Consider the following 10,153-nt stretch of genomic DNA (forward strand, 5'->3'; position numbering starts at 1 on the left):
TCCCAGTAAAGATGACTGTGAGAAGAAAACGAGAGACGGTCATAGGAGCATAGACAAGTAGAACAGCTTAACTTAAGATAATGGTGACTAAATTGATTTTTAAAAATACTTTTTTTAGTTTAAATAGAACTGATGAGATTTCCTGGATGAAGTTTTGACTCTGACACCTTTGGAAGAAAAGGCGGAACGCTTTTTGGGGGTTTCCTGCCTTTTTCCCAGTGTTTAAATATGTTAAAACTTTGGTAAAAATTAAACCCAGTTGTTTATCATTTCTGTGACATTCAGTGTTCTATTTAGGGTTTAAAAAGCTTTCATGTGTTCAAAATAATTTCAGTGTTACTCAAAATTTTACTTTTATTTCTTGTAAACGTGACAAAAATAGTTGTTCTAGATCTGATTCTTTAATTTAAAAACTGCTCTCTGAACTTCTGTGAAGCCTCTTCGACTCAGAACAAGACTTTGAAGACTAAACGTTTGCTTTGCTTGCTGCTATAAACTGAGGCTTGCTTGAAACTCCCACAATGCAGCAGTGATGCTGTGGGGAATCGGTGTCCCAGCGTTTCAGCTCTGAGCCAGAATCCACCCATGCTGGAGCTGTTTGTCTGCTCTGGGTTCCTGATGCCAGAGCGTTCCGCAGCTGAACTCTGAGGTCAGGAGATCAGAGTTCATGCAGAGTCGCTGTGCTTTTCTGTCAGCTCCTGCATTCGTCTTTCCTCGTGTTTCTGATCCTGCGCGCTCCCTCTATTAAGGCACTTCTGCTTTTTCCCTGCGCTACAGATTTGACCGACAGGAGCCAGAGCCTCTATCACAGCAGCACCCCCAGGAGCAGCAATGAGAGCGTCAACGGAGACGAAGGTAACGTCTGTGAAAACAAATGTGTTTATTCAAAAAAAAAGTATGCAAGTCAGGTTTCTGTGGCGCCTTAAAATGCATCCAAACAACACAATGTACACAAAGCTGAAACAGCAACATTTTTCCTGATTAAAAAGTGTTCACAGAGAAACCATTTAAAGTCCCATTCCAGTTATCTTTGATTTATTGTTGTCTTATAATTATGATTTTGTCATTTTTAGCCAAAATCAGAAAATCTGTGTCGTTTTCAGCAGCGGCAAAAGTGAAGTCAGCTAATCTCCAGAACTGACCAGGACCAGAACTTTCTGTAGATTTGAGTGCAGATTGTTGTCCCTGTTTTACTAAAGCATTATTTCAATTAAAACAAGTTTGATTCTTCAGACGATTGGAAGTTAGAAAACAATATAAGAATATCAGAAAATTGGCTGAAAATGAACAATTACTGTAAAACCTCAGAGGTCCACAGAAAGAACCCTGCAGTTCTCCGCATCACAACAACTATGTCTGAGTGGGATTTGATCTGATCTGATAAACCACATAAAACCACCAGTTCCAGTAGAAACAGTTTTAGAAAACAACATTTTAGATTATCTCTAAATACAGAAAAATCTGGCTCATATCTGAATGAAAAGCTTGTTTTTTGTTTTCTAATTTCAGCTCTGATCCAGCGTATGCACCTAAGCTCCACCCCCGCCCCCCAGACATCCTCTCAGAGCTTCAGCAGTACCTCCAGACCGGGACAAGGCTCCTCTCGCAGGCCCAGAGGTAAACCTGCTGCTGACTTCTTTAAAGACCTAATCCAATGAAAACCATTTTTAACATGTTTTTGTTCCATTTTTCTCATGATGGAGGACATTTATGTAAAGACAACTAAGATTAAAACTGTTTCTGAGTATTTCTTTAGTCAAATTGTTGTAAATCAGGAACAAATGAAAAAAAAAACATTTGGAAATTGTCCTTTTGTGACATGCTTGGCAGGCCACAAGCTCCATTCTGATGCATCCACTTGTAGACAAATAGATCCATGAACGTCTTTGTTGTCCTCATCTGAGCTGGAATCTGGATCGAAACTTTACGGCTGGATAGAAATTATATTGCTGATCATTTTAGTTTCATCATGAGGGACTGTAGCTTACGGGAGAGCACGTAAACAGATGGATAATGGGAAGTGGGGGAGGGCTTCCTCTATGCCCATATCTCCATCCACAACTCAGAGGGGATGTTCTATTGAACTCCTGCTGCTCTGCAGAAACTATGTCCTAGAAAACTACACAAGTTGTCTAGAAACTGCATAATTACAATTCAAAAATCACTTTCTCATAAGTTAAAAAGATGATCGGAGCGAATTCTTTAAATAAAAATCATCTGAAGTCTAAAAATACTTATGGATGTGATTAAAATAACCGCAGGTCTGTCTGAAGAAGACCTGCGCCACGACACTCCTGACTGTGTCTTCAGCCCCAAAGGATACCTGGGGGGCGGGCCCGGATCGGCAGACTTCAGCCACAACACGTCCAGCTCGGAGTCGCCGGTCGCCTGCAGAGGTGTGTAGAGAACGCTCCGCCGTCTGGAAATGCCTCTCAGAGATGACGAGCCCTCTGTTACCTCCTCAGACACGTCAGACCGGCCGCCTCGCTCCGCCAGCCTCTCCAGTGATGATTTCTCGGGACACTCGCAGACCCCGTCCCGCAGCTCCACCCTCCCATACGACCACACGCCGCAGAGAGCCCAGCCACAGCGCGGGGGCGGGCCTCGGCCCAGAGCACGCACATCGTCTCCTGGGAGTGAAATGGTGACACTGGAGGAGTTTCTGCATGAGAGCAACCTGCAGTCTCCTCCTGTGGTGAGAAACAGCCCTCCCTTTTGAAAACTAGAGTCCGAGCTAAAGCAAGCGTGGTCTGTAAAATGAGGAGGATGGACCCTTTTACCGTCGTAACACATCGCCGGTCATGTGACCTCCAGTTTTTGTGTTTAGAACGGCAAAGCTGACAGCTGAGCACTGTTTACAGCGATTTTACATAAATAATAAAAGGTAACCTAACTAATTATAACTGACATTTGTACATTTATTTTATAAATGTCGTACCTGGTTGTATTCGTGCAGAGTGCTCCACAGCTGCTTCCACAACATCAAACGAGTCGTGGATTATTTCTCTCTGACAACCCGGTCATAGTTAGATGAAGGTTACTTCATAGAAAGCTGCTTGTTTGATTATGTAGGTAATTCAGATTTTATTCTTTTAATTTATGCTAACGCTAGCTTTCCACGACAGGGATGAGACGTAGAGCTGCAGAAAATCTTTTCTGTCCAGTTAAAGTTGCTTTCATTTCTGTGTTCACAAAATCACTAAAAACAGAGATAAAGTTAAAGAATTTCAACATGTCTAACAATACAGAAAAACAAATTACTGTTGCGTTATTTTCTGACGTAGCTCCCCTTTGCTGTTGCTCATAATCGGGTCTGATCCCTGTGGGATAATAAAGGTAAACAAGGATAATTTGAAACCGTCAAAATATATAAAGGAAATTATTAATCACACATATTTTCTAAATGCGTACGGCCAGAGCTAAACTTTTGTCTTGGCCGCTCTTATTTTGAAAGCTGAAAATACGTGGATTCATAACAGACCTTATAATATTCGCTGTGCCGCTTGTTAAACATTCCTATTTTTACAATTACCCCTTAAAATGCCACAAAAAACTACAACTACCCCCTAAATTTAGCTTTAGGTGAGTTTAAAAAATGTGTGGCCAACATGCTGTAATTTGGATCTGTTACGTGTGGTCAACATGAATTTCCAACAGTTTTTGTGCTGATCACACTTAAAATATGTACAAATAACATCAAGCAAAATAGAACCTGTTAGAATAAAATCTGCTCAAATGAACGGTCAATGTTTTCAATAGAACCTCAAATATTGAAGGATTATTAAAATTTGTATTTAGATTTGAGAACGATCTAAGACAGGAAATGAAAATACAGTTCAGCAGGACGTTCATAGAATAATTATTGTACATTTTTCTGTAAAAATTGGTAAGGTTACCTTTTATTGGTTACGTAAAACTATTCTAAACCCAAACACCGAAACTAACTATTCCGATTTCCGGCCCTGTTGCTATTTTGTCTGATGTCACCATGAAACGAGTCTATTTGGAGCTCCATAAAAGACAAAGAAACATTTGATTTAGGGACCAGAACGTATATATTTTTACAGATTTAAACCTTTTTATTGGAGATGTCGTCCTTTCCTGGACCCTGAATGAAGGTCAGACCTCTCATGATGATGATCCTGCTTCTACTTCCTGTCCAGGTCTCCACAGGAAGCAGAGAGGACTTGATGGTGGACTACTTCAGTAGAAGCTCCTCCTCCTCGGTGGCCGCTGGCAAAGATCAGGCAACTCCTACCAACTATGTGGTTCCCACTGTACAGCCATCCAATCAGAGGCCAGGCCAGAGTGTAAAGCCCTCCCCTCGACAGCCGGCGGGCCAATCCCTCCCCTCGAACCCGCCTGCCCCCCAGAGGAGCAGCCAATCCCTGAGCCGAGCCTTCAGCTTGGCTTCTGCTGATCTGCTGCGCTGCAACCGCCCAGATGGTTACCGAGGAAACGATTCCTCCCCTCACGAAGCTGTGGTGCGGCGGCCAGAGAGAGGGCCCAACGGACGGGAACGCCCGCTTTCCGCCCGTTACGCCTCCCCGTCGAGCCTTCAGGAGGACGACGGCTTCCTGACCCCCCCACTGCACCACTCCCCCTCCCTGACCCTGCAGACGGACAGGTACACCGAGAGGGAGCGCAACAGCAGGGGGAGGACCCCGACCTCCCGGAACGGCGCCTCCTCCCAGTACCACCACCGCGGGGAGGTCGCCATGGTAACCCCGGTCAGAGCTGTGTCCACGTCTCACTCCATTCAAGCTTCAGAGCCGGGCCCCCTCCAGAGAGAGGGCCGGGCGGGGGACGCCCCACACTCTAAGGACAGGTGTGGCTCCGTAGAGCGACCCAAGAGCACGCCGGCCTCCCCCGACCCCAACGATGACCCCCAGACTGTGTGGTACGAATACGGATGTGTCTAAAACCTGGAGTGAAAACACACCCGTAGGCCTGAGAAAACCTCTGTGTGGTCAGAGACACACGCCACATTCCCAACACTGAACGCTGACTCACTGCTGACTCGGCGCTTCTTCCCATCCGGACACTAAGAGAGGACGGTTTTCCCTTTTTTTTCCCCTCTTGATCCGTTAGGAGCAAACACTGGAAAAGACTGTAGGAGCGGGAGAAGGAGGAGGGAGAGCAAAAGAGGTAATTACAAACCTCCTCCCTCCATCTTTAGACTCCGACACTCTGACGGTTTACTGGAAGACGCCGCTCCAGCCGAGCCAAACACTACCGTCACGTGCACGAGGCTCAGTCCCCCGAGGGCGGCTGGTGGCTTTTATAACCACCGGGCCGCATTTTGCTCATCTGTGAGGAAACCACTGCTGCACACTAACCTGACCTGGCACCATTTGGGATTATTTGAATTTAAGACATTCAGATGCAACCAGAGAGATGTGGCCCCGCCCCCTAGAGTTTCATAACTGCAGCCTTTTAACCCTTCAACACCAGAGCTCCAGTTTTTATGTTCTTTAACAATTGTTAGCACAATAAACGTCATTCCAGTAGATTTTAAAGGAGAAAAGCGGAGGAGAGCCGCTTTTCTCTTTTAAAATCTACTGGAATGATGTTGATCGTGTTAACGCTTGAAAAAGGTACAATACCTTTTGTGTCACTCAGACTGCCCCGCCCCCCCGGGCTCCATCTTTCAGCTGCTCTAAGGTGTGAGGATGAATTTGTAAAATTTGGAGCCTGAACTCTATGCAACACTGGAGGTCCGTCAGGAGTTCATCTCAAGTAAATTATTTTACCTGTAACTTTTGTACATTTTTTTTACATTTTATGAACTGCTCTTGTGATTTTAAAGACTTTTTGATACCAAAAACTGACAAACGTGCTGTTTGTGTTGATTAACACCTGCTTTGTCTGTCCGTCTCTGAGAAAGTGTGGAGGATGCAGGAGGTTCTTGCTGTTCGACTGTCTGCTTTGCTGTGATGAGTCCAGTTCGTGTCTGAAAGGCTGCTAGTTTGATTCTGCTGAGAAAAGCTTTATAGTAATAAAGATTTTAAAACTTTGAAGCGAGTTTGTCCATCTGTTAGAATTTGTGGGTATGAACTGATCCATCGGTGTTTAAGAAAATGAACCTTCTGCAGGTTAGGGTTAATGTTAAAGGCTGTTAATCCTGATTATTATTATTATTAACACACAAAAAGTCTGACATTAAAAATAGAACTTAAATAAGGCCTTAAAAAACTCTAAATTGTTTCAAATTCTGGTGGATGGGTGTAGATTTTTCTCATCAGTGCGACTTCCTGTCACAAAACATTAGGATGCGCTGTCATAAAGACTGATTATTGATTTTTCTTTTTTTTTTTTAGCCCTCGTTAGCTACTTACTAACAGCTCGTCGATGCAGGAAAATGGAAAATTGCAAGTAAATGGGTTTATTCCTGGTGTTAAAATCCAGTTAGTGGGAAGAAAGCTGCAGGGTTTGCCGGAAAACATTTAAACTTGGCATAATGGGGACCGGATCATAAGTAGAGCCAGAAGCGGCAAACAGTTTTATTTTTTTAACTGCAGCCTTGGGCCTTCAAAGCCTTCAGCGACATTTGTTTGAATTACTCGTTGTTTTGCAGTTAAAAATAGAAAAAGACGGAGAAGTTGATTATGTTGCTGATTTATTGCGTAATCCATGGACTTTCCCAGAAAAACTGGATATTGTTAAAAAAGGCCGACCAACCCTGAAACTAGCAAACCTCTCGGCAGGGAAAATGATTTGTCCGCCACTTTCAGCCTTCCAGCACTTCTGTCTGGCCAAGTAATTGAATTTTGTGACAATGAAGAGCGACAAAGAGGCCAATATGAGAACTTGTATGATAGGGAAGCCTGAAGGCTCGGTTCTGAAATGGACGGACCACTACTGGACGATACGTACACATCATGTGAGACTCACATGATCCTCCACATGATAAAAAAGTGTCTATCGTGACATTTTTCTTCTATTGTTTTTATTTATTTATCATTATTGCTGAATTCTGTGCAAAAAATTGTTTTTCTACTACAAAACCTGGAACTTTTGTGCACTTTAAAAAAAGGTTTCTCATTTGTGATTATTAAGTTACATCACGTGTGTCAAAGTCAAGGCCCGGGGGCCGGATCCGGCCCTCTGGGTAAATGGCGTACACTTGTTTCTCCCTTTCCTTCCTTCCTTACTGGCCCAAAGCGCTTTACAGTCGGAATCATTCACACACTGACGGTGGCTCCACTGCCGAACACTTGATTTATGTAACTGGATTGGAACTCACGTGACGGCATTACTCTGCATCGAGTCTTCACGAGTGATGAATGGAGGAGGTCTGAATGAGTATGAAAAGAACCACAAAAAGGGGACACAATGTTTTACAATCAACTTCATCAACCTTAATAACATAAAAATCTGACTGACATCATCACAGGACAGGAATCACATTTTAATAGAGAGAAATCTGTCTGGGAACCGTGAAGTTTGTGCTAACGTGGGAGCTAGCAACTCATGAATAGCATGCTGGCTTTGTTCATCGATGTTTTTATTCATGTTTTATTTTTTAAAATGTGGACGATGTTATTCGCACGTATTTACGTGAAACCAGCACAAAAACTGATGGAAATTCAAATCTTCCGATCAGGAGCTGACTGTCCTCCCGCTGCACCACAGCCACCCATGGTGATAATCATTTCCGGCCCTCCAGATCATTTTATTTTATTCTTATTAATGGCCCGATGTTATCTTGTGCTCATTTCTAACTTGTATAATTTTGACAAAACATATTTTTATGGAGAGTAAAATATTGAAAGTTATTACTGGAGCTCTGGTGTTAAAGTTTATTTATTCTAGATTAATAATCCTTCCTGTTTTTATTCAAAGTAACGTTAAAAAGTTATGGTTTTAAAGTTTTAAAAATGTAGTTTTAGTGTTCCATAAATGTTTATCCAGCTCAGTCTGCGATCTAAGGTGTGTTTTGGATTTTGGCCTCCTGTGCGATTGAGTTTGACTCCCCTGAGTTACATGTTACTTAATAAAATAAAGTCAGAGAAAGGTAAGGAATGACATTTTTGTCATTTAAGAGAATAAGTGAAAATGTACTTCATTGTGGTTTTTTGTGATGTATATCGTTTTTGAGATATAAAATGATTTCTATCATACACGATATCGCCCAGCACTACATTTAATCTTAAACTAGACTTTAAGTGTCGTTGAGAAAAACTAAAAAATTCTCACATTTGTTGATCAGTAGACATCCTGTTTAGCAGAGCTGCAAACATTGCAATCCGTGCATGATGAAGAAGAGCTGCATTCTGGGTAGTCATGCAGCCAAACTTCCTCCTACTGATCAAATACTTGTAGAAGAAAGTTCCTGAGACTCTCAGAGTCCACGCTGGCTGGGAAGTTAAAAATCTGTCAGGAGCTTTGAGTTAATGGCAGAAAGGAAACGCTGACGCAGCAGCCGCTGTCCGCTTTAATATCAAACTTTCATCACCCTGTCTCACCGCCTGCTGCTGAATAACTGGAGGTTGGAGAGCTCTGCTGTAACAGACTTCAGGGATGCTGCATCGTTGCACAACTGTTGTGCACAACTCAGTCTAACATGGTGTAAACAAATCTTCCTAAGCAAAGATCCAATCAGTGGGAGGGGCTACTGGATGATAGCTGGAATGACATGGAAACCCCCCACCACACAGTCAATAACTCAACAAATGTGCACACTCCTGGCGTCTGGTGAAAATGAACCATGGAAAATAGTGAACAACTGCCCCACCCCAAATTATGACATCCAGCAGGAAACATGATGAGGCCAAAATCTCTTATGGGACTCAAAATAAATAAATAAATAAAACATGTGTTAGGGATATCCAACGGAAGTTTTGAAATTACTTTTTTTAGTTTTTTTATTTGCACAATATGGAAAAATAACACTTTTTATTTCAATGACTTTCAAAAAATTTCATATAAGGGTTAAGTCTACAACTGGACTTTAGCTGACCTTTGACCCGAGGAGGAGGCCGCCATCTTGAATTTTTAAAAGCTGCTTCTACAACTGTAACTTTCTCCAGGGAATTTCAATTTATTTCCTCCTAACTCCTCGAGCATCATTGTACGACTATTAGGAGCACCCAAAGATGAAAGAATGTTACGAGTTTCTTTCTCATGTAAATCTCTTTAATTTACCATTTTAAATCTTGTAACTTTGAGACTTAATCTCATGAATAGGCTATAAGCACGACATACTTTAACATTCGGTATATGATCGCTCAGTCATTTCCGGTTGAGGCAGCAGGCTTTTGTTTATGTGGAAATAGCGGAAAATTTGGACTTTGTTTTTTGGAGCTACCAAGAGTCAAATATAAACAATGTTTGGCGAATTGTTGTCTTTTCTGGCAAAATACTCCAAAATAAAAATACAAAAAGTATTTAAATTGCATTTGTCATCCTACATAGTGAACGTCAAAGGTAACTTAAGGCTGATGTTATTTCCAGATCAGAAGCTGATGGAAATTCATGTTGGTGACTCATAATAGGTGCAGCCAAGATGCAGATTCCTGCATTGTTTCAGGAATTTTATGTCAATCCAAAGCAAAATGATGCTACTGTTTGCAGTTTTTAATGAAGTCCTGTTAGCTGTCATGCAGCTAAATCAGCCACAATCGTGAAGCATTTGGAGCATTAACCTGAACCGTAATCCTAACCTTAGCCTTAACCTTAACCATTCGATATGAGCTCACTCAAAAAAAAAATTGCAACATTATTGTCATTGCTGTAACAGTCTGTGTGATACATATGCTGCATATGAACAATTCAAATTAAATGGTTGCTTTAAATGTTAGCATGCTAAATCAATCTCATAGCAGCTTGAAATATTAAACAAATTAAACAGACCTTTACGCGTTTGACCAATCAGATTGAGTCCTTTATGTTACATGCCTGCCTCCTATGTAGACAAAGGTCATTTGAAGTATTATTTAAGTTATGGTGACTTTTTTTAAATAAAACTGCTTCAATGAAAAAGAAATAATGTATTAGTTGTTTTTTCGTTTGCTTTTATTCGTCATCATCTCAATATTGATCTCTGATGTGAGTTTTCCTCGTGTCGTGCAGTCCTGATACAATATGACAAAATTAAAAATGTTGGTATGATAAAACCTCAGTTGCCAAGGAAAATCCAAAATTTTACTTT

General features: G+C 41.7%; 1 protein-coding gene across 1 annotated transcript in view; it reads left to right on the forward strand.

Moving 5' to 3' along the window:
* ccdc88c (coiled-coil domain containing 88C) overlaps nucleotides 1–6,020 on the forward strand; it is a 67,477-nt gene extending 61,457 nt beyond the window's left edge. The window contains exons 27-31 of the mRNA XM_024266932.2: nucleotides 778–855; nucleotides 1,510–1,617; nucleotides 2,262–2,396; nucleotides 2,466–2,695; nucleotides 4,164–6,020. Of these exons, the coding sequence (XP_024122700.1) occupies nucleotides 778–855; nucleotides 1,510–1,617; nucleotides 2,262–2,396; nucleotides 2,466–2,695; nucleotides 4,164–4,922 (1,310 nt within the window). The 3' untranslated portion in view covers nucleotides 4,923–6,020. The remainder of the gene's footprint in view (nucleotides 1–777; nucleotides 856–1,509; nucleotides 1,618–2,261; nucleotides 2,397–2,465; nucleotides 2,696–4,163) is intronic.
* The last annotated feature ends 4,133 nt before the right edge of the window (nucleotides 6,021–10,153 follow it).

The sequence above is a fragment of the Oryzias melastigma genome, linkage group LG22, assembly GCF_002922805.2.
Source record: "Oryzias melastigma strain HK-1 linkage group LG22, ASM292280v2, whole genome shotgun sequence".
Lineage (NCBI taxonomy): Eukaryota > Metazoa > Chordata > Actinopteri > Beloniformes > Adrianichthyidae > Oryzias > Oryzias melastigma.